This window comes from Canis aureus, chromosome 14 (assembly GCF_053574225.1).
Source record: "Canis aureus isolate CA01 chromosome 14, VMU_Caureus_v.1.0, whole genome shotgun sequence".
Classification (NCBI taxonomy): Eukaryota; Metazoa; Chordata; class Mammalia; order Carnivora; family Canidae; genus Canis; species Canis aureus.
Window position 1 is genome coordinate 41,900,094 of NC_135624.1, and position 24,672 is coordinate 41,924,765.

General features: G+C 53.9%; 1 protein-coding gene across 17 annotated transcripts in view; it reads left to right on the forward strand.

Annotated features, from left to right (window-relative positions):
• Positions 1–24,672, forward strand: part of LIMCH1 (LIM and calponin homology domains 1) — a 299,956-nt gene that overhangs the window by 209,166 nt on the left and 66,118 nt on the right. For 9 of the 17 annotated variants that reach the window (XM_077847858.1, XM_077847846.1, XM_077847847.1 and 6 more), the window contains 3 exons: positions 1,679–1,789; positions 8,175–8,370; positions 13,409–13,661. In XM_077847858.1, coding sequence (XP_077703984.1) covers positions 1,679–1,789; positions 8,175–8,370; positions 13,409–13,661 — 560 coding nt within the window. Of the gene's footprint in view, positions 1–1,678; positions 1,790–8,174; positions 8,371–13,408; positions 13,662–14,507; positions 14,775–22,284; positions 22,588–24,672 lie in introns of all 17 variants that reach the window. The other 8 variants (XM_077847841.1, XM_077847842.1, XM_077847845.1 and 5 more) reach the window with 1 other exon arrangement.

Here is a 24,672-nt window from a genome sequence, read left to right on the forward strand (position 1 = left end):
GATGGGAGATGATGAAATGAGGCAGTTGGGACATATTTTTAGGGAAAAGATCCACATGATATAAATCGTGCCTGTCATGGGCCTGCCCTTTTTCTATGTTTCTTATTAATCTTTTGCATTTTTATTGGTATTCCCCCAAATCAACTTTTTGGAGCTGGATCTCGTCTTCAAAGAGCAAGTATGTGAGCGCTCGTTTAAGTTTCAATTGAGAAATGTAAAATATGACCTTCTGTATATAAAATCCAAAACCGGCTGCAACCAAGCCCTCCTTTTTTTAATTTCCAGGATGCTATTACGTTCGCTCGGCATTTTCATTCCCATCTTCCTTTTTTGTCCTCTATAAAACTAGGGATAGATGCCATTTTTCATCATGCCTTTTTTAAACAAATCAGAAAACCCGTAATCTAAAACACAACACAGTCCTATCTTTCTCCTATTACACCTTCCAAAATAGCCTCGTACCCTTAGCCCACGTTACTTATTTTACGGTCCTAGTTAACATCCTGACTTGGAACTGTCTGCTCTCTGGGAATTTATTTGTAAGCAATCAGTGTTAAAAAAAAAAAAAAAAAAAAAAGACTTTCTGGAAGTTTCGAAGGGGTCCTGAAGTGCAGATTTCCCACAGAGGTAGAAAACCAAATCCCATCGTAGCGTTGATACGCATTAACCGTATTTTGGGCCTGTTGCCATCTGGAGCCGTGTTCACAGATCTTGCCTGGCCTAGCAAGGGGAGGGAGGTGGAGGAAGTACTTCCCCGCCTGATAGAAGCAGTAAGACCAAATGTGAAAATAAATTAATAGCTTTTCCGTGAGCTTCAGATTCAAATAATTCCCGGGGGCAGGGCAAGCTCATCTTCGGCCTTCTGGGCTTTATGGAAAAACCAAGGTCAAGAACCTTTGCTTTTGTGGACAGTTTCTATGGAAAGACAGAAAGGATGAGCTTAGGGCCGTAGCTTCAGGCTGCCGAGTATGCACGGGCATGTATGAGTATCCAAGGTCATTCAATTGGCAGTGATTTTTGTCCATGCTAAAAATGTCCCATCTCGGATTAATGGGACTCTAACTCTACCCCCACACCAGGCACCCGAAGAGCATACGCTTCATCACATTGCGTTCTTGTGATTAGTTAGATGTGTGGTGTTGCTCTTGTGCTGGGAAACACCGATTAACCCCTATCTTTGCTGAGAGTTGGCCACGGGCCTTAGCAGGGCCTTGTGCCCACAGGTAGGACTCGCCAGGCTGTAAAAGCACCTGTCCCTCGAAACGAATTGACCTGTGTCATGCTCACCGGGGTAAAAACCCCAGAGTCTCCAACCACTTGACGACTTTCACTTTCTGATTTTGAGACCTTTATGACATAAAAATGATTTGGGGGCATTTACTTTTCCTTCTGGCTGCCTCAGAGACCATTCTCCCCCAACCAACCATTTCCTAAGGCTGGAGCTCTGTTTTAACTATTTTAACTACCGAATCATGTTTGTGTTGACTGATAGAGCATTGGGTTCCTATTAACATGATTTTCCATTTAATGGATCCCTCATGGGCGGTGGCGCTGTAAATCAGCGTTGCACATTCCCTCCTTCCTGCTTTCCCATTGGCGGAGCATCATTGGTTCCTTGGTTTGAAAGTGATTCTTGAGGGAAAACTCCCCCACTCTTGTGCCCGGTTTTGTTTCGCAGGTATTAGTTACCATTTACTGGCTGGGAAAAGCAGCAAATAGCTCTGCGTCCTACAGCGGAACGACACTGAACCTGAAGGAGTTCGAAGGCTTGCTGGCTCAGATGAGAAAGGTAACTGGACTTTTCTTCTTTATCCCAAGAGGCTGGCACACGATGGCAAGCGGCACACAGGTTAAGGTCCCTGTGGTTCAGCGCGGTGAGCTTGCCCTGCCCCCGGGAAGACGCGGGCTCCCCCCAGCGAGGCCTGCGCCCCATGTGCCCCATGCGCCCCATGCACCCCGTGCCTGCCTGAGCCTGCAGAGCCTTCAGGGAACGGCAGGTCTCAGTTGTCCCCAGCTTGCACCCCCGAAGAGCACATCCAGCCTGACGGCACGTGGCCTGTGTGCTAGAGAGCGCAGCCCCTGCTCCCGTGCGGGGGAGTGGCCTGAACTGAACAATACGGTATTGTCCAGAGACGAAGGCTTGCTCTGCCTTTGTCCTAAAGGTCACTTTGCTTCCCCATCAGGGCCTTGGTGTGGGCGAGGTCACTTCCGCCACGTTCCTGCCTGGCCCACCCTGGCCAAGCGCCGCCAAACCAGGGGCAGCTCCCCGCAACGTGTGTGTTTTACGGCCCTTGTACTTGGGTGACCAGGAAATATGGGAAACCTTTTTTTTTCTTTTTTGATAAAATAAATGTTTATTTGACTATGGGGAGGCTGAGCTAAGGTAGGAGATGTCAGGGAAGCCGTGGTCGGAGGCCCGAGGCTGTGGTTCCGCCTGGGGACCCCGCCGCCCAGCCCGGGAGTGGAGGGGGCGCACGGTCGCGGTCCCATCAGCGGGTTTGGATGAGGTCCCTGCGGTTGCACGGAGGTAAGGCCGTGCCCTCCTGCACCCGTCTAGCGCGCACACAAGAGGCACTAATGAGACCCCCCTTGAGGGACCGTCCACGCTTTCCAAACTTTCTTTTCATACTGAAACACAAGAACGTGCTCCAGCTTTCTAACGATTTATCCTCCTTTCCTTAAATTGAAGATAATAGTCCTGACAATTCTTCCCATTTGGCCCGAGCCGGTCTGGCTCATGTATTTTATAAACGGACAAAGCTTCCATATTGGTCATTACACATATAGACAAAGACCTTTCAGCTAAATGCCTTTAAAAATAAACTGAACAAAATAAAATAAAAAAATAAAATAAAATAACTGAACACACCCAATGACGCCTTGTTTCTTACGTTTTACTCTTGTGCGTCCTTTACCGTTTCCTGCAAGTCTGTGTTAGAGAAAGGACACAGGTAAGGTCCCGTCTCCTTTGTGAAACTCGAATGCGTGTTTTTTTAAATATTCAATTCAGATTTGAATAATGACACACGGGCCATCTCTCTTTTTCCTAAAGATTTTATTTATTTATTTGAGAGAGAGAGCGCAAGTGAAGGGAAAAGCAGACTCTGCACTGAGCAGGAAGCCTGACGTCGGGCTCGATCATGACCTGAGCCGAAAGCAAGAGTCGGAGGCTCAACCGACTGAGCCGCCTGTGGGTCATCTGAGTACGACTGTGTAAAAGCCCCTGCCTCACAGTCCCTTTCTTTGCTTGGAATCTGATTTGTTCTTGTGTCTCCACGAACCCAGCTTGTCTACACTCTGCGCAGCTATGGTTTCTTCAACTCCCTTCTGTCGACCCTTGTTATACCAGCTGCCTCGAGACGACCTTTCGTGGCCAACGGCCGTTCCCCTTTCTTAGTGAACATAGGACGGCATCACAGGCCACGAGGGAGGCCTCGGTGTCACTGGACACAGCACGGCTTTGCTAGCATGGCCCCCACGGAGGCCCCGAACCTCTGAACACAGCAGAGCGTAGTTGACCCGAGCTTCACAGATAGATACCAACACCTGCAGAAGCTAGCTTACCTGGAGTAGATCCTATTTCATTTTATTGCTTAAAATTGGGTTTTGTGGGAAATGCAGAAAAGCCTAAATGTGGTTTAAATATGATAGAATCGGGAGCCCAGGTGGCTCAGCCGTTGAGCACCGCCTTCGGCCCAGGGCGTGACCCTGGGGTCCCGGGATCGAGTCCCTGCAAGGAGCCTGCTTCTCCCTCTGCCTGTCTCTATCTCTCTCAATCTGGTCTCTTATGAATAAATAAATAAAATATTTAAAAATAAATATGATAGAATCTTATTTCGAACTCACAGAAAAGAGGTCTGAACGTGAGCAGTGGGCAGGTGATCATCAGGGACCCAGGGCCCTCGGGTCCTTTGCTCCAACGTCCTCGGTCCCCGGGCTCCCGCCTTCTGCTCCAACCCGGCTGTCCCGGCGTAGCCCCCACATCTGCGCCCAAGTCGGGAGGGAAGGGGGCTGAGGGGGAGGAGGACCCACGCCTGCCGCCCGACGGCATGTCTGCTAAGTTGTGCGCGTCTCCCCCGCTCGCTCCTGTAGACGTGAGCGTGCTCACACGTCCGTACCTCTCTGCCGGGGGGACCCGGGAAAGGTAGACTGTGTTTCAGTCAAGAACCGGGTGTTTTCAATGGAGAAGGAACGGGGAGCGGATACCGAGGCGACAGCGACCACAGCTTCTGCACAGACACGGGCCGACACACACCTGGAACCACGACATCTTCTTTCATGAAGGATATTAGAGATTTTTTTATATTCGTTTTTCAAGTGGGAGAAATGTTCCCGAAAATACCTATCGGCAAGGTAACGGGAGCAGAGCCCCGAGCGCAAGTGTCGGGCGCCGACCGGTCGCCGCTGCCCTGTAGCAACGACACGTCTCCGAAAGCGTGGTGACCGCGGCCTTTCAGTGAGCCCGGATCTGTCGCCGGGGGTCTCCTAGCGGAGGGGACATGAGGGGGCGGAGGGGCGTCACCGTGACAGTGTTGGGGTTGAAGCAAGACCTTGGGACCTACGGTGGCCTCCGAATCGCGCAGGCAGGGCCGGGCGTGAGCAGTCGGGTTCTTGCCCTTGTCCCTCACCTCCTCCTGCCTGTCCTGACACGTCCCACATCAGGGATCGGGGCCAGCAGTGCCCCCAGGACCACCGGCCTCTGGCCCCTCCCCAGACAGTGGGGAGTCTTCCTGGGAGGCCCGGCTGCTCGAGCCCCAGGGCTGTAGGGCCCCGGCGAGGGTCCTATTCCCGAGCCAGGCTCTGTGGCCACCGCCCCTGGCCGACGCACTGGCGTTCCGGGGACACGGACGGGGCGGCCAGCCTCAACCTCGCTCCCCTTCACCTGCCTGGTCTGTGCGTGTCGCTCGCCGCCCCACCTTGTGTTCGCGTGCGCGTCTCTCTGTCTTCCTGCCGGAGCGCAAGCCAGTGGGGACAGGTATATACGGACTCCACGGAGAGCCGCGCATCAGGCTCCTGGAGGATGCCGGGAAGCATCCGAGGGGTGAACAGCCCCCCAGCCGGCGCATCGTAGGTGCAGGTGGGTCATCGAGCTGGAGAAGCAGAGCCTCAACTGCTCCAGAGTGCGGCTCGGCCCCTTTATAAGTCACAGAGGAAGCGGACAACGCTGAGTGGGAACACGGAGGCATCTGGGCTTCCTCAGATGCCTCCAGCCACCCGGCAGCCTTCGCGGCTCTCGTTTCCACTGACTGAGGAGGACAGACGAGTGAGAGCGTCCGGAAACACCGCAGAGGCCTCGGCCCCCACGCAGGCGTCGCGCCCGTTTGCTGGAGCAGCGGGTACGGCGGGCGGCTTGGCGTCCGGTCTCTGCCGCTGAAGTGCTCCCCGTAGAAATGGAAATGCTCCTGGGGTCCTGGCTGGAAACACGGACGCCTCGACATGGGCCCCGGAAGGACAGCGCAGGCCGTCTGGCTTTGTGTTGGGCTTTCAGCTTTCGCTGTCCCCAGCAGCTTAACCGCGGACGACCTGATGGAAAATCCGGGAACTCCCTCCCGCAGCTGAGGCCACGTCTTTATTTCTGGCTGAAGAACCAGCTTCTCGCTTCACCCTGAGGGTGCAAGGGACCAGGTTGGCCAAGGGTGACCACGCACGGGTGGCCCGTTTTTCACTTTTCCAACCAGCCGTGCCTTTCAGCGTCCGGCTCTTGCTGGTATCACTGACCCACTCAACAGGTGGGGAAGCTGAGGTCGGGGGAGCAGCTTGCCCTGGGCGCCCCACGACCAGGTGTGGAGCCGGGATTCAAGCCCCACGCCCAAGCCTCACGCCCCACTCTCCGCACCCCTAGACGGCCTCTGTTTTGCCGTATCTGTGGCTCGGGGCCAGGGCCCCAGCAGCCGTTAGCAGGGGGCATTGCGCACAGAGGGAGGATCGGCGCCTGTGGGGAAGGGGCCGCGCCGCTCGTGACACATGACCCCGCCCGGGCGCGGCAGCCGGAGCTGGGGCCCGGTGTGGGGATCCCAGGTTTGCTGCTTCCCGTGTGACCTCGCGGGTCTCGTGGCCTCTCTGGTCTCACTGTTCTCTTCGGTGGAATGAGGACAACGCTGCCCGCGTCGCCGAGGGGCCACGAGGTCAAGCGCAGCTCAGAAAGCCCCAGGCTCTGGCCGTTTGGCCCGTCCTCAGGGACACATGGCCCCAGGTCAGCACCTGCGTTTCCAGAGGAATCGAGTACAAGACCGGATCCGGGTCAGACGAGCGCTCTCGGCGCCGCTGCGGGCTCCCCCGGGGCAGCCGCTTGCCCGCTGTGGGCACAGCCTGGCCACTTGCCACCTGCGAGGCAGCAGCTTCGGCCCACCACGGGGTGGAGGGCATGGCCGCTCACGCTCACACTCGCCCTCGCGCTCACACTCATGCTCACACTCACGCTCACCCTCATGCTCACCCGCATGCTCACTCTCAGGCTCACCCTCACCCTCATGCTCACACCCACCCTCACATTCATGCTCACCTTTGTGCTCACGCTCACCCTCAAGCTCACCCTCATGGTCACCCTCATGCTCACACCCACCCTCACATTCATGCTCACCCTCACTTTCACACTCACCCTACCCTCACTCTCACACTCATGCTCACCCTCATGCTCACCCTTGTGTTCATGCTCACACTCACGCTCACCCTCATGCTCACACCCACCCTCACACTCATGCTCACCCTCACTTTCACACTCACCCTCACTCTCATGCTCATCCTCACACTCACGCTCACTCTCATGCTCACCCTTGTGTTCACGCTCACGCTCACCCTCACGCTCACCCTCACTTTCACACTCACCCTCGCCCTCATGCTCACGCCCACCCTCATCCTCGCACTCACGCTCATGCTTGCCTAGGCCACATGACACCCTATCCTCCCGGGGCTGAGCTGGCCATGTGGGAGGAGGCTGAGGCTATTCTCTCCATCCTGCCCTCCCTTCTCCCCCTCCCTTCTTTTCTGGGGGAAGGGGGAATTTTTTTTTTTATATTATTTAATTTAAATTCAACTTGCCAGCGCGCGGTGTAGCACCCAGTGCCCGTCTGCAGGCCGAGCCCTGGACGCCTGTGGGCGCAGCCACCATCCCGTCCAGAGGCTCCTGCCACCGAGTGTGGTGGGGGTGCCGGGCTGCTGGTGGGGATGCTGCTCACTGAGGCATTGGCTCCGGGGCAGACCCGCCGGCATAGACACTTTCCAGAACTGCGTGGGGCAGGTGCAGGCAGTAGCGCCCCGGGGCGGCCACGGGGTGAGCTCCGTCGCTGCGGGTGAGGGCAGGCCCCTGCCAGCGTCGGCGCCGTCCGGGTTTTAGGCGCGGCTGGAGGGGATGAAACTGAGGTTTACCTTCGGCGACTGGAGTTGCTTTTGTCGCCGTCAGCCTGGACTGATATAACCAAGGCGAAGACAGCAGCGGGGACAAGGCTTTCATTATGGTGCAAGGCAGAGCAGCTGGCTCTGGTGACCTTTGTCCCTGGGGCCTGGCGTCGGGTGTGCCGCGGGCGCTCGGCCGGCCTCCGTCTGCGGGGCGCGCATTGTTGGCGGCCCGACTTGCGGCCGCCCCGGCCCCCAGCGCCCCGCCGGCCGCCTGGATTCTTTGGAGGCACCACGAAAAGAAAAGCAGTTTGCATATTTTTCATTGCTGCTTTTTTTTTTTTCCTTACTAACTTTCCGCCTCGGAAAGACAGGTCCCTCTCAGAGCCGGCAGCTCTCCCGGGGCAGCAGGATGGACGGGTGCTGCTCGGGGACACACGCAAGTGCTGTGCAGGGTACGGGGCGGGGTGGGGGGGCTGATGGGTGCCCCAGGGCCCGGCAAGGTCACGGCGTGCGGTTCCCCGGCGGCTCTGCCCTGTCGCTGTCCTCCTGTGAATCCAAACATCATGATTTTTTTATTCTTCTTTCCTTCGACCTTTAAAGACAAACCGTGGTGGCATGTGCGTCACTCGGGTGTTTCTGTTTGTTGTTTGAGTTGTGCGCAGTTTCCCGATCAGGAAGGTGTGGCCGGGGTCCGGGAACGAGATGCCGGCCTGGCGGCGGCCCTTCATGACTTTTCCACCCAACGCCACGCGCGGGGCCCTCGTTGCGGCGCCCGAGCTGGGTTCCCTCTCCGTCCGTGGCCGGGGGGCCTGAAGTCCTTCCGTTTTGTTTTTGGACAGGAGACCGATGACATCGAGAGCCCTAAGCGCAGTATCCGGGACAGCGGCTACATAGACTGCTGGGACTCCGAGCGCAGCGACTCACTGTCCCCACCTCGCCACGGCCGAGATGATTCCTTCGACAGCCTGGACTCCTTCGGGTCCCGATCGCGGCAGACGCCCTCGCCAGATGTTGTCCTCCGGGGAAGCAGCGACGGTAGGTGGCGGCCGTGGGCCCCTGCGCCCTCGCGGTCGCGCGTGCACAGGGGCGGCTGTGGCACCGCGGGCACCTTGCTGGGACCAGTAACTCCGAACTGGGAGGAGAAAAGTGCTTGAATGTTGTTTTCCAAGGCCCCCCCAGTTGGGGTCGGCTCCGCCTGCGGCCATTCGCACGAGGCCTCCATGAGCAAGGGGAAAGCGGGTTGCCTCCCTCCCTCCCGGTTCAGGGACCCAGGCACTGTGCAGCCGTGAGCTCGGACCGTGTGCCCAAGCTTTTATGCTCCAGGTGCAAGGAAGGGAAGCGTGTCGGCACCACAGTGTAGACGTGAAGACGAACCCACTCCCGGACTGGAGCCGCGCCGCACGCTCAGGGACGGGCTGAAGCCCGGGAGGCTTTAACGGGGGCTTCAGGCAACCTGCTCGGAGCTCCCGGCGCCTGCACGCTGGCTGCGGCCCTCACGGTACAGGGCCCAGCCTGCCGGGCTGCTCCGAGTCCGGCTTTGAGTTAAACCCCGTGGATTTCATATCACCTGCAAGGAATGGCCGCTTCTCTAGGAATCTGGGGTCATGCAACCTGATGTGAATCTGACACGTCACCTTCCGGAAGCTGTTGCCATCAGTTACCGTGCACCTTCGCACCTCCGTACTTTCGGGGCGGAGGATGGCTCGCTCCTGTCCCCAACCTGCAGAAGGGGGCTGAGGCTGGCGCGGTGTTTTGTTTTTTTTTTTTTAATCTGTTTCTACTTTTTCTATGCATTGCTTGATGCTGACATTTCTAGAGACATTTTCTAGAGACTTAAGCTCCTCTAGGGGATGAGAATTGCCCCTTAGTGCTGAAAGATCCCTTTCCGCCATAAAAGCCTAAGATACTTGGAGGTTTCTCGCGCCCAGGTCCTCAATGGGTAACCTGGCACCTGGCGTGCAGGGCAGCACAGGTTGCGAGCCATGTGGCTTCTTGCTCAGCCCTCCTGGGGCCGCGGGACGTTGTGCATCTGCGTTTTACGGATGAACCCGACAGAGGGTCAGGAACTGTGAGCCTGAGATTTAGACCCTTAAACGGATGGTACCCACACTTCTATTTACCCAATAGATCTTTGGGATTCTAGAACGACTGGGCTGATGCTTTCATTTTTCAGCTTTGCAACAAATGGAGCAGCCTCGGGGCCGCGTAGTATGTGACCCCAAAAGAATTCCATGGCGCATTGTGAGCGGCCTGGAAAACATCCCTAAAATGTGGAGTGCGTGTGCAGTGCCGCCCACAGACTAGAAGCTGCAGCACCAGCCCGTGACCGGCCGCCCGGCCCACCCGCTTACCGAGCACGTCTGCACCGAACTATGTCGTGTTACCGACTGTTTTTTTTTTTTTTTTAGAGACCTACCATTTTCTTCAGCTTGGAGCTTCACAAGTGGTGACGGATCCTTCATTCTGTCAACCTCGGGAGGGGGGGTGGTTCAGTTTGTGACGAGCCCCATCCTGAAGGGATCCAAGGCGGTGATCTCTGATATCCCGCTAACGTGCGCTGAGGCACAATGTAGTTTGCGACAGGATGGATGCACTCAAGTCCTTTGATTTATTTTCTTTTTAAGGATTTTATCCATTTATTCATGGGAGACACAGAGAGAGAGGCAGAGACACAGGCAGAGGGAGAGGCAGCCTCCATGCAGGAGCCCGATGCAGGACTCGATCCCGGGACCTCGGGGTCATGCCTTGAGCCGAGGGCACACACTAAACTGCCAAGTCACCCAGGGATCCCGTGCTCAAGTCCTTTTATAAATATTTTTTCTGCATAAAGAATAATATGAAACTGAGCCTCACAAAACACCGTTCGGGAAAGAGGACCCTACACACCAATCTCGCAAAGCAGCCTCATATCTGCAGGCTTATGTTCTTGCAAACTGATCGAGACCTAATGAGGTTTAAAAACACACTTAAAAAAAACAAGCATTTTTTTTAAATCTGCCTTTAAAAATAGCATGATTTTATTCAAATGCATGTTGTAGTTTATCAGCGTTTACGGTATTTTTTTAAATGTCAATCAAGAAGACTGTTAATCCTAAAACCCACTTTTAAATCTAGAAGACCTTTTTTTTTTTTTTTTAAGTCTTGAAAATTCATTTCCTAAGGACTCACAATCAGGGAAAATCCTAGCATAAAGTTCTCCGGTTCCATGTTGGGTCTGTATTTCCATACCCTTGAGGCCCGCTGACCTATTCAGGGAGGACGGTCAAGAGCCACGCTTGTGAGGGTCGTGCAGGAGGCCTGCTGGCCCCCGGCACCCGTGAAGCCAGCCCGTCCTGCTGCCTCAGTGCCGGTTCCTCCTCCCAAGGCCGCTCGATGGACCCCACGGAAGAGGAAATACAAAGCCTTCCACTCGATTGCTTTTAAAGTTAAGAATAAAAAATAAATAAATAAATAAATAAGTTAAGAACATAGTTTATAAATATGATGTGTTTTGTTAAATGAACATTGTTTTATAAAAGGGTGAGTTGAGGAAGAGAAATAAGGAACGAGAGAAATTTAAGTGTAAAAGGAAGATGAGAAAGCCGGGGATGCCTGGGTGGCTCCGCCATTGAGCGTCTGCCTTCAGCTCATTGAGCGTCTGCCTTTGGCTCAGGGCGTGACCCCAGGGTCCCGGGATTGAGTCCTGCATTGGGCTCCCTGCATGGAGCCTGCTTCTCCCTCTGCCTGTGTCTCTGCCTCCCTCTGTGTCTCATGAATGAATAAATAAAATCTTTTAAAAAAAGAAAAAAGAAAGCCAAGGGTTGGGGTGCATATGGTCAAAATACAGGAAAAAAGAAAGCCCCCTAGTTAGCAGAAGGGAGAGAAACGTAGCCCCCTGGAGAGGCAGGCTCGGACTCGGACAAAGCGGCACCGCCCCCATCGTGTGCTGCGCTGTCGTTGCCTGACGTTGGCATCAAGATCGAGGCCACCCCAGTGTGTGTGTTCGGGGTGAAGTCAAGCTCTTTTGAAGTCCTGGCCTTTGATGAGGATCCCGCCCCAACTCACGGAGGGGAGGCCGCAGCAGCCACTCTCTGGGTGCTCGTGCCGTCTCCTGGGCCTCCACCACCTGTTACCGTCTGCAGGCTTCCGGGAGGCCCCTGAGGTCTGTGTGCAGCAACGCAGGGGACAGACTGGAATTACGGCCCGGCCTCTGAGTCCGGAAAGCTGCCCCGTGTTCAGCTGGGTCCCTCCCTAGGCCTCGGAGCATCGGCACGTGAGCTCCTCTTCAACCGTCTGACAAAGACTTTTACCAAAAAGCGTGGGAGAGAAAAGGTGATTGCACACGTGCTGAGCTCCTGCCCTGAGACTGGCACTAAGGTGTCGTCAGGACAGGATGTCCTCAGCTCTGCACCCAAGGAAGCCTCACGGATTATAGGATTTCAGCCGTCAGCAGTTTGAGACGCCGCCGATTCCTGGGCCAGCCTAGCTGATCCCAGAATCGTTACCCTTCGTTCGTTCAGGAAAGGGTAGCGCTTCTCTAGTCGGGGTGCCGCACGCACACGCAGAGGACCCTTCGCGAGGAGTGAACCCAGGGGAAGGAGGAGCTTTGGTCCAGGGTCTGGAGAAGAGAAAGTGGAGGCCCAGCTGCTGCGTCCCGGCCCTGGCCGCAGAGGGGGCTCTTTGGGTGTCTCCGAGCCTCCACGTCCGCCCGGGTCTGCGAAACGGGGATGGTATCAGATCAGGATTCAGATCCAAGCGCCCAGCAAGGTCAGAAAACGTCAGGGTCTGTTCATGAGGCCTCTCACTGGGGGGGGAGGGGGGGCGTGACCACGTCCCCAGGCAGGCGGACACACTGACGAACGGCCTCGGGGTAGGAGAGTGCGGAGCGACGCGTCAGAAGCCAGCGAGACTGACACGGACAACTTGGGAAGGGAGGCGAAGCCACGAGGGATTCGTGCCCACATGCTCCGTCAGTGACAAGGAACAACTCGTTTACGGCCCGTGCTTCTGACTTTTAAGGCCTTTCAGAAGCCGTCGAGTCATTTAATCTGCAGGCGCATCATTTCATTCCTGTTGTTACCGCCAAGGACCGGCAGGTGCGTTAGAGCCGGCCTGGGAGCCCACAGTGAACGCCAGGACCACCCAGGATGGCGACAGAGAGTGGCCCGCGCTTGCCGAGCGCTCACCGTGCCAGCCGCTCACACGGACCCGGTCCTCCCAGAAGCCCCGCCAACCAGGTGGCATCCTTATCCTCCCTTTGCAGATTGGGGAAACTGAGGCATGACCTAACGACTGCAAAGCTAGTGAGTGGCCAAGCTCAAAGCGAGGTGGATCAGTCCTAAAGCCCTGTCCGCTGTCCTCTGCCTCGGCCGCCCCTTCTCTTGACTCCGTCGCGGGCGCTCCTCCCAAGTGTACAGGAGTCCCCTCTTCCTGATGCTCGCTGTGCTGAAGGGTTTCCGCCCGAGCCCCCCCTCACTGGGCACCACTGAATTCCTTTGCGTCGCCCACAGCGCTGTCTAAGCCAGAACCGATTCGTGTGCCCGTCAGATGATCTGAGGCTGCCCGCCGGGTGCAGAGACGCCAGCTGAACCCTGCAAACCCCTGTCCTCCAAGCGTGAGGTCAGCGGGGTCACGCATCTGCAGGGCAGGGTGGATGGGGCCCCGGGGTCCGCAGGAGGAAAGGGGGGCTACAGCGAAGGCCGCAGGCAGGGCTCCGGCTCGGGGGTACGCGTGCATCACACCTCACAGCGCCTCCTGGGAGGCAGCCCTGGGCCTCGCGGGATTCGGCCACCCGTGTGAGCACCGCTCTTGTCCTCCGTGTTTCCCCCTTGCTGATGGCCGACGCCCCCCGGGCTTCCGTAATCTGGCTCCGCTTGTCCCACGGACATGAGGCCCTGGGGCCTCCCGCGCAGCCGGGCTCACCTCTGCGCCCCTACTTTGACTTTCTCCCCCTGATCTGAGTTCAGAGCTTGCCCCAGCGTAGCTCTGCTGGACGGATGCTTGGCGTTTGGTCAGTGGACGGTCCAGGGTGGGGGATCCCCAGAGCCCCGGGCCGGCCCCGCGCACCGGTTCAGCGCCCATGTCTCCTCTCCAGGGAGGGGAAGCGACTCTGAGTCTGACCTGCCGCACCGCAAGCTGCCGGACGTGAAGAAGGATGACATGTCTGCGAGGCGGACGTCCCACGGCGAGCCCAAGTCGGCGGTGCCGTTCAACCAGTACCTCCCGAACAAAAGCAACCAGACGGCCTACGTGCCGGCGCCTCTGAGGAGGAGGAAGGCTGAGCGGGAGGAGTACCGGAAGAGCTGGAGCACCGCCACCTCGCCCCTGGGCGGGGACCGGCCCTGCAGGTGAGGCCCGGGGGGGCCCTGGCGGAGGGTGCAGTGTGGGGGGACGGGCATCCCGTCTGCGGGTCCCTGCCGAGCCTGTGGATGGTGGAGACTGGGTCTGCTGCCAGGTCGCTGGGGGCACAGCGGCCGCCCAGTTCCTTTGCGGAGGCTGCCTGCCTCCCCCTCCCATCAGTTGGGTGCACAGAGCCTTGCCTTGGTGCAAGAAGAGTTTTCCTGGGCCTAGAGACGTGCTCACCTGGATGCGAGCTCGGGGGTGTGAGGGTGCACGGGATGTGTCCCCGACCCCCGCGTGGGGCGCACCGAGGCCAGGGGGCGCACTGGGACGTCGGCGGGCATCTCCCTGGCACCCGGTTAGGTCCTCGTAGTGTGCATCCACTTACTCAGCAGGTATTTACAGGCCCCTTCAGGCCCCAGGGACCCAGTGGGAAATAAGACAAGCCCCCGCCTTCAAGGGACTCCCGGGCCAGTCCGGTCCTTTGAGCAGAACCATCCTGACCCTTGCACCCTTATTTCCCACGGTCCGCCTTTACTGTCCGTGACTTTCATCGAACAAACACGCTGTTAAAAGTCTTGATTGTTGAGCAAGACATGACTTCCACCTTCCCAGCAGAAAAGGCCCTTCGCCTCTCACTAGCCCCCGTGAAATAGCTCTTGGCGTTGGGATGACGCTGCCCTGTAGCTAATGGCCACGTTCACCTTTCTTCACGTTGCCAGGACCGTATCGCACGTCATGACTTTTTTTTTTTTAAGTGAAAAGTAAGATGAGAGTGGCCACGAGGTGACACGTGGCTGCCCCCCCGCCCCCCGGACTGTTAGTTTGGTAAACCATGTTGTCCACTCACATAGCTATCCTGAAACGATAGAGGAAGAGGGAAGTGAAGTGGGGTCTCCTTGTGACGAGGACCCCGCCGGCCAAGTGCAGCCCGGTGGGAAGCCTTGTGGCAGGGGCTCAGGACGGCCCGCCGGCCGCGGGATGGAGCAGCCTCCTCCGGGGGGGCCCACGGCGGCACCAGCTCCCCAGTCCGAAGACAGAGATGCCATCGAAGTCCAGAAGCGCCGACGGCTGGAGCAAGCTGGGATCAGAGTGAGGCCGGCGGCGCGGCGCTTTGCCAGGTTAGGCCGAGGGCGGCCTGCGGCACGGGGGGGCCGCCCTGCTTCCACTGCCCGCTTTGCCCTTTGCAGTGCTGCGCCCCTGCACCCCGAAGGGGCTGTGAGTCCTGGCCCTGGGCATGGCTCCGTCAAGAACCTGGTTGTTCTAAATGGAGGCAAACAGCGAGCTTCTTGCTGCTTCATTAGACTCGTCCTGGTCGGGGGGGCTGTGGATCCCCCACGCGAGAATGTTGTTTCCCGATAGCCCGCCGTGTGTTGGTCGCCCCACGGCTCCTAAATGGCTCTTAACCCTGTCTGCGCTCACCGGAGACGAGTTCCTTGGAAATGGGGGGCTCCCTTTTTAGAAAGCATGGCTGGCCCCCGCCAACCCACCCCCTCTTCGTCCCGCAGGAGTGGTAAGGAGGCGCCCGTCGGCCTGCCCTCCCGAGGCACGCTGATTCCAAAACAAAAGAGGGCGCGATGCCTTCCTTGGTTGTACCAATGGCACCAGCCTGACTCCGCGGGACGGGGCGAGGGGAGCCGTGGGCAGCCCCAGCTCCACAGTCGGGGGCAGCGCTTGGAGAAGCTACTTCATTTCCCCCCTATAACAGCCGCAGAGATCCCAACAAACCGTCACGACACCAAACCTTGACACGTTAAAATCCCTAACACACAGTTTGACGGTTGAATTTCCATTTAACTGGAAGCGGTGGGTGACATACCCATTTTCAGGAAGGGTAAACTGAGGGCTGGTGACAGTCGGCGACTCGCCGGCCCGAGCGCTGGTGACCGCCCGCCTGGAGGCCAGATCCTAATGTTCCAACCACAGAACCGCATCTGTGGTTGAACAGAACATTTGCCATTTTTCCGTACGACTCCAAATGTGGTTAGTGCTGCACGGTCTGGTTCTTAAACTGGAAGTTCCAGCCCTGAACCTATATGGACTTAATCGTGGAGCACCTTTGTATTGATTTGAGAGGAGAAAATACCACCCCGTGTGTGGTATCTTACTTAAGTGTGTCCTAAACACACACTTGCTTCTAGAAGACTCTACCATAAAAGTGCATTACAAGCAGCTCTCTGGATTTCTGAAATAAGAGTGATGTTGTAGAATCATAAAAAAAAAAAAAAATCAAATCCAGATATTCTATAAATTTTGGTGGAAAGACCTCATTGGAGACATATTTTTTCAACACCATTTTACATTACTTGCTGAGAATACAAAGATGAGTAATGTCCCCTAACCAGGTATTGGCTTTCAGGCCCAGGGGGAGTAGTAGGTAACACAGGTAAGACTGTGAAGTCACCAAGAATATCCTTGACACACATACCTTCATTTTTATGACATCTGGGAAGTCTTTAAGGCAAAATTTCCCGAAGACACCGTGATATTTTTCCCCCCGTTTTATTATCACTTTCAAAAATTACTACTCTGCTTGGCTAAAATCTTTAAAAAATGGATTCTTCTATAATTACCAGTCTGGTTGAGGGTAATTTGCATTGGCTGTTCGAGTTTCTTCTTCCATAATCCTTGGCCACTTTCTCCCCATTTAAAAAAATATTCATTTTATTAGAACACTGAGCATGAGATCTCCCTTCTGAACAAATCCTTATTTTTCTTTTTTCTGAACAAATCTTTAATTGTCCGATACAGCGTCGTTGACTGTAGGTAGTGTCGCGTGTTGAGCTCTAGAATTCGTTCGTCCTTCCTAAGGGGCGCTTTATGCCCATTGATCAGCAACTCCCCGTTTCGGTGGTGAAATAAGTATTTGACTAAAGTATTTGACTAAGTATTTGACTCCTAGATCTGACATTTCAGAGGAATCGTGCAGCATTTTTCCTTCTGTGACTGGCCTGTTTCAGCCTGATAGCCTCAAGGTTCATCCATAGTGTCACATAGTGGAGAACTTTCTTCTATTTAAAAACTGAGCGATACTCCACTAAACGTAAATATCACATTTTCTTCCATTCATCCATCAGTGGACACTTACGTCATTGCCACAATCTGGGCCACTGGGACTAGTATGGCAGTGAACACGGGAGCCCTAGCAGCTCTTACAGGTCCTGATTTCGATTCTTTGGGATGAATAACCAGAAGTGGGATTGCCAGGTCAGGTGGTAGCTCCATTTTTAGTTTTTCAAGGACTCTCTCTGTCATCTTTAGAGTATCCAAAAGGGCAATAAGAGATGAGTGCGGAGCTTCACGAAGCTAAGTCAGCACACCCAGGAGCCATGGTGATGGAGAAAAAAGAAGAGATTTGACGAGTCTGGGAATTCCCTGGGTGACCTGTGTCAGTGACCGTGAGGTTTATTTCATGATGACGTATTGAAATCTTTTATGGTGGCTCCCATTCTGTGCATGAACCCAGAATCTTGGTTTGTTTACATATGTAACTCTGACGGATGAATATTACTTATGTGGTCGTCCTTGGTGCCGTCCACGTTTCCCGTTACCTGGCTCAGTTGTTCACATATTCCATCCAAGTTAGCGGCATGAGGCCGAGATCCCCAGGTCTGTAAATATCATCGCACCTGAGATCTTCCGACTCGGCATTTAAAACTGGGTTCAGGAAAACGATTCATATTCCCAGAGAATGTCCCCAACAGCGGTGTGACGCAGCTGCTCCAAACGCCCGGAATTCTTCTGTCGGCAGATTGTTCAGCCACGAGCTCTCCCGTAAAGGTCGTACACATACCGCGTCCCTGGCCTGCCTGCGTCCCTGTCACTCACATTCCGCAGGCTTCACTGGAATTGAGAGTCACGCTAAGTTTATCCACATTTGGAATCTTGCTTTTAATGTGGCAGAAAGTAGCTTAACGGGAATGAAACACATAAAGATGAAAAGGCGTCTTGGGATCTGGAAAATCAGAATAGGAAATATGTAACACATTGAACCTCCACTTCCCATCCTTGCCATCCGGATGGCTTCTGGCTGCCATATTCCTGAACCCAGCAAGAGGCCCCACATCTGCTCCATGGTCCATTTCGTAGCTGGGAAAGTCTGTGTCTGTAGATATGGGTCATGACATAAAGTCCCGGGCAAGGGATGGAGGTGCACAAACACCAAGGCTTTATTTCTGTACTATTGTCCTGCGTTTTCCCCCAGTATTCTCAGACACCTCCTGTAGCCTTTCTAATATGGCATGAAAAGGAGCAAGAGTGCGCTGTATTCTGTTTTCATAGGAGATTAGAAGCCCAGAAGCCCCGGGCTTCCTGCCTAACCATCTATTAGGAGGTATCTTAGCATCGAGGGAGAGAAAGTAGGACTTCGTAATGAAGGTGTGGAGTTTAGTGTGTTTTAGAGTCACCACCGAAATAAGAAGTATACTAACTACTTTCTCTTCTATTTTAGTTTGTGATTAAGTCAGCTTAATTACCCCCAAACATGAGACTGTGCCACAAAAGCCAAGATTTCTGTTTTTAAGAGGATAAAATAGGAACCAACATTCACTTCCCCCGAATTAAAATGCCAGGGAGATTTGAGCTCCCTTACCTGCTGTTTCCTATTGGAGAACTGATGTGTCTTTTGGGGGTTTTTTTGTTTTGTTTTGTTTTGTTTTTAAAGCTGAATTATAGGTTTCACGTGATTGCACTTCTCTTCTAATTGTTTTCATATGTTCCAGCACTCAGTCATTTCTGCTGGTCTGTGGATCTTCTCAACCACACAGTAATTAATTACAGAGGGCAAAAAAAAAAAAAATCTCTCCGAAGAACAATAGGCATTTTTGAGATCTTTAGAGGAAGAGTGGATGCAGCTAAGTGCCAGCCCCCTCTGCTCAGTGGAGCCTGTGGCAGTGGCTGTGGCTGAGCAGGTCCTGGGGGAGCGGGGCAGGCGCACAGGGAGCTTGCAGGGGCCTCTGGGATGCTGGACGAGAGTCCGGGGTGGACCAGGGTGAGCGCGGAGGTTTCTGGCGTTGCCCCCGACGTTCCCTGGGGGCCTCACGGGCCCTTCTGGAGAGCCCGGTCTCTTTCAATAGAACAAACCGGCTGCCAGTCTGAGCTGGTTGCTTGTGTGTCACCAAGTGGAAAGGGGAGAAAGCAAATGCCAGCTCCTCCTTAGTTCAATCACTCTCTCGGTCAGTCTGAAATCTCTAACGTGGAGGCAGGAGCGCTTTCTTCCCCTCACCTGCCTCGAGCCCACGGTCTATTCTGCAGAGGCAGCTTTTCCTGCTGCCGGTGAGACTGGACAGGGTTGCCAGGCTGGGGACAGGGCTAGGGTTCCTCGTGTCACGGGTGAAGCAGAGCCGCCCCTTCTTCCCAAAGTGACTCCTCTCCGAACGACTGGAAAAAATAAAGAGTCCAGGCTCCCCCGTGAACATGGAGCCAGATGCCCCGAGCCTGCCCCTGCAAGTCACTTCATTGCCCTAAATTCGGATAACTGGAGCTCGAAGCCTCAGGGTTCTCCTCCAGAAAGTAGACGCGATAACCGCCACCTCCCCCCGCCCCCCGCCGCCCCATCTCCCAGAGTTTTCATGAATCTGAGATGCACAGGCTACTTGGGGTGCCGTGAGGATCAAAACCCGAGGAGGGACGGCTGAGGCTTTAGGCAGACCGGCCTTCTGCTCTTTCAAGGGAGAAAGAAAAGCCCGATACAAAGAGTCACTTAAAAGCTAGTCACGAGGCATCTACCGCTTATGCATCAGGGGTTCCCACGTGGCCAGAGGTACTGCCCGGATTTTGTGTTTTTATTTTATTTTTCTCCTCTTTCTCTGAGTCTGCCTTCAAACCCTGAATTTACAGGATTCAAGCAAGTAGTAGCGGAAAATCAGTCATTGTGTCTGTTGTTTTTCAAGGGGGCAGGGAGTGGCTTTCGGCGGCCAACGACACAGGAGCTTTCTTCACCGTCGTTTTGTGTTGTAAGTCCACACAGCTAAATTGAGGTCCCTTGAGGCACGTCCTGCCACACTGGGCGTTTAGCCTAAAAAGAAACACCCCAGGGAGCTGGCAGGCTGGCCTGGGCTCCTGTGATAGAGGGAACACCAGATTCCCCTGCTCAAGTTGGCCTTGCGGGTTGGCGGGGGCATTTGCATAAACACATACGTTTTGCTCTAAAGATTTCTGCCTGAGTTGGGGGGAGATCAGAACCGGTGATCCCCGGTCAAAGAATGAAAAGTGTGCTGCCTTTGAACCTTAAGAGGTTCCAGTTAGGGGCCCGCTCCCCCGCCCCCAAACGTAGAGTCCGATCAGCTGAGATGAGAAAATGAGCTTGAAAACACTTGAGCGTGCGGTGCCCCGCGAGCACTGTGAGGTGGGATCCCTTAGCTTCTGCTCCTTCATCCCAGCAGAACCCTGCGGTCCGTCATCAGCAACGCCAGTCACGGCTCTAATCCAAGCACCACCCTCGGGGTCCCTTGAGTTAGTAACCAGAATCCTTCTCTTTCTCCTGTGTCCGTAGCGGGGATAATGCCCTATTTTTACATCATGTCCTGCTCTCAGCACTGCTCCCGGCCGGGTCTCGTGTTGCACGTGCAGTGCAGTGGCCACAACAGAGCCCCTGGAGCCAGGCTGCCTGGGTTTGGATTTTAATGTAAGCGCTGGTGCTTTGACCTTGGGCAGATTTCTTAAGCTAGAACCTACTTTCCCCTCTTGAAATGGCAACGCTGATAACACAGACATCGCAGGGTTAGGGGACTAATGCGTAGGCGGTCTTCTATCCCAGAGTGTGTGCTCAGTGGCTGTTGGCCGCTTCCTCTGTCATCAACGTTGTGCTTTTCAAGTAGTGCCTTTTTGAGGAGATTGAGTCAATGGCCCGTGATTTCCTTTGGCCATTCTTCGTGACCGTAGTCAACCCACGCCGGGCGGTACTTGCCAGGCGCACTGGCCAAGGAGGCGGGGAGGAGCAGGAGCGCCGTCCGGGGGTGGCCAGGCAGGACACGGAGACTCAGGCATACAGCTCCAGGGGCAGGGTCTCATATTTTAAGAAATTTATTCAGGAAGCAAAGCACTGCCGACCACTTGCAAACTCTGTGCTTTAAATTTTTATTGAGAACCATGTCAGTTGGGGCGCCCAGGTGGCTCAGTCGGCGAAGCGTCTACCTTTGGCTCAGGTCATCGCGGGGTCCTGGGATCGAGCTCCACATCCGGCTCCCTGCTCAACGGGGCGTCTGTTTCTCTCTCTGCCCCTCACCACGCTTGTGCTCTCTCTCTCTCACTTTTTCTCCCTCTCTTAAATAAATCAGTAAAATATTTAAAAGAAAAGGAAATGTCAGCAGTAAGGAAAAGGAATTTTCTGGGTCTGATGAGTGAAGATTTGATTTTCTAAAAGTCAGATGAAGCGAGGGCCTGCTGTAGCCATCAGATGCGTCCCCCTCGGGAGCCGTATGGAGCAAGAGCGCACGGGCCACCTGGTTGACTAGGTACACGGTCTCATTGCTCATTTTCCTCCCAGCTTGGCTAATTCCTCCTTCTTCATTTCTGAGATGAGTTGTCCTTTGAGGATGAAGGATTTACTCTTCATTCTCTCTTAAAAAGTGGAAACAAAGTAGGTAGGCTTTACAAGTCCAGATCTTTCCTTCACTTATCTTTATGAAATGAAAAGATAAATGACTTTAAAGATCTTCACATTTTCTTATTGCTAGAATAATAATTACTTAGAAGCAAGGCTGATCTTAGGAGTAGGGGGAAGGGAGTTTGTGTTCACACCAGATGGACACACTTGCCCCTATTCCGAACCCACATGCCTCCAACGAAGACAAAAACAAAACTCAGTGAAAAGTCCTGATAGTCCACCGTTAAACTACGTTCAGGAATTTAAGGTTTGAGGTCTTCAGTTATCTCTTTGAAAATGGAAATGGTGCCAAGCGATCGGTTTTTAGCCATTTTTGGCAAGATGGTTCACCACGATTTAGTTGACATTTAGCATACAACGAAAAAGAGCTGAGGGGTGGCCAGTCGTGGAAGATTGAAGACAGAGCCGCTCTTGGGAGGGTGCAGGGCAAGGGAGGCATTTACGCTTCGGGTCCATCCTGTGAATGGTCCTAAATGCTTCCAAATGTTTCATGTTAGCTTGGCTCTGCCGAAAGACCCTCCTCACACTTTGCAATCTGGCCCGTGGTCGAGGCTGGCTGTCACATGGCTGCAAGCATTAGCTTCTCCCCATGTCAGTTCCTTGGTGGCTCCAGTTGTTGTCCTGTCGCTCAAAACCACATTGAGTCCCCATTGGGTGCATTGCTAATGTGCTAACAAAAAAAAACAACAACAACAACAAAAAAAAAAGCTTTCAGTTCTTCCCAATGAGATGGCTTTAGATGGTCCCTCTCAGAGCCATTTAGGACCTTGCATTGCTGAAGCTGATGGGGCTCTGTCTGTTAAATGGATTTAGAGCATTGCTAATGCCTGGCTAAACTCAAGGTTTTAAGACTCACCCCGACTGTGCTACAACTCCGGCCTGAAAGAGTGAGCAGATGTCATCTAAACTAACGATACTGAGAAGACTTTTCACTAACAGCACCGTTGTGTGTCCGGAGATGGGGGCTTAAAAATAAACATTGGGTCTGATCACACGGGGAGTTGTATTTAACTCTGCTCTACCAGTCACAAGCCGTCCAGTAGCGGGGAGGAAGCCGTTCAGGACACCATCCTTCGCAAAGATAACCCTTCCCCGACCCACCCGCGAGGCAAAGATTCAGAGTCAGGAGACAACGTCGCGCGTCGACGGCCTGACCCTGAGAAAGATGATTTTGCTGTGAGGAGAGCGAGGATGAACCAGACCAAGCCAAGGGTGCCGTTGAATCAACTCCTCTACGGGCCGTACCAGAAGAGAGAGGCGGGAAAATCAGACGGCAGAGAAGAGCGCTCGAAGGGAATTTCAGAAAAGAACAGGCTAGAAGATAAAAGGTGTGCACTGTGTGTGTGTGTGTGTGTGTGTGCAAGGGAGGGAGGGGGGAGCATTGCGAAGAGAGGGGTCTCGGGTCTTAGCCCCGCTTCCTTTCTTTCCTGCCCCAGTTACAGGTAGTTGGTCGTGGTGGTTTATCCAGATATCCAGTGCCCCCGTCCATTCAGAGGAAGCAGAAAACACTTGTTCCTTGGCTGTAGCCTCTTCTCTCTTATCGGCGCCTTTTAGATATTGCAAGGCGGGGAGAGTGAGGCTTGCTCTTTCTTCCCACGTACCAGCAAAATCGCTTTGGCGTTTAATGATGGATAGATAACCTCTCATTTAAAACAAAACAAAACAACAACAAAAAAAACAAATCCAGAGTGCCTGGGCCGCTCAGTCGGTTGAGCACCAGACTCTTGATCTCAGTTCAGGTCATGATCTCAGGGTCGTGAGTTCAAGGCCACACTGGGCTCCACGGTGGGCAGCAAGCCAGAAATGGAACAAAACAACCTTCTCAAAAATACAATACACCTCGATTTTCCTATTTGTCCTGTTACGGAAACTTTCTGAGTTGAGTTCCTTCTCCCAGTGTTTTTCCCACCCTCTTAGTTTGACAAAGGAAAATGGTCACAGGATGGGTTTTGGCCAGCGATTTTTTTTTTTTTACATCCTAGGCGATGCATGGTTTTATTTAAGGCTAAATTTCATCGTACAGAGTTGATCATTCTTGTATTTTTTTCCTTGTACCAAAATCCGCGATTTACATCGTCCCAATTTGCCAGCTCTTTGCCCATCATTTTAAGAGGTCTGTGGATTCTGTTGAATGAAGAGTATAAGCATCTTGACTGTGTTTTACACGATCTGGATGGTTCTTTGGGTGGGGTCGCTGAGCCCAGGGGAGTAGTCCGTCCGTGGTGGTGGTGGTGGTGGTGGTGGTGGTGGTGGTTCTGGGACGTGACAGGTACTAAATACCTGGAAGCTCCCCCGAAGCGGAGCAGGAATTAGCACACAGAAGCCAGCATGATGTCTTTCATGGGGCGCACTAGAGCTTCGGGAGCCTCTCACCCGTGCTGCTCCTGTCGGCATGCCTTGTAACCACGCATTTTGCAGGGGATCCGTTGGTGCATGTGAAACAGAGACTTCCGGACAACATGGACTAACATCGCGGCATGTTGATGAGGACCCGCAACTTGAGTCAGGAGAAGGAGGAGCTTTTGTGTCTCCTTTTTCCCCTTTCTCCTGCATGCAATTTTAATTCCTGCTGTTTCCAGCCTCGTTTGTGTGTTGTCACCTGACCCCAGGCTCTGGGCCTGGGATGGCCCGTGACCTCTCTGGAGAGCATTAGAGAATGGATGAAAGAAGAGAAGGCCCCGGTGGCTCTCGCCTCCACCCTTCCTTCCTCCCCTTTCCCAAACTAAAGGTAAAGAGAAAATTCTGTAGCCCTGCTGCGTGTCTAGGCTCTGCAAACGCAGCACATCATCCAGGTAACAAGAGAATGCCGCTTGGTATTCTGGCTTGGGTGATGGTGATGCCTCTTTTTTAAAAAAACCAAATCGCCCTATTATGTAGATTATTGAGATTTTCTCTCCTAGGAAGCATGCTTGGCTAGAATCTGGCTTTTAATGCTATGGATGTTTATGCACATGGACGCCACAGCTTTGGTGCAAACGGCACCTGGCAGCATGAAGCCGTCTAACGTCCACGTCTTAGCAGAACAGTTGAGAACATCATTTTAGAAAAAATTAAAAAATAAAAAAAAGACATCATTTTAGCATCAGCAAAGGGGACGAATTATTAACACAAGAACAAACGGGCAAGCACTGGGTGTTATTCTGCATGTTGGCAAATTGAACACCAATAAAAAATAAATTTATTATAAAAAAAAAAAGAAGAAAGAAACAAACGGGTGTTGGCTCTGTAGACCTAGGTAAAGGGGATACGGGTCTGTTTGGTTTTCAAGTCGACGTTCCCCGAACCCAGCCGGTGCCATCAGGAGGCAGAGACGGACCAGGAAGGTCGAGCCCTTCTGTCCTGGACCCGACCTACGTGTCCTCTCCGGCAGTCGCGAGAGTTTGTGGCTGAGAGATTTAGCATGTGAGCCGCGT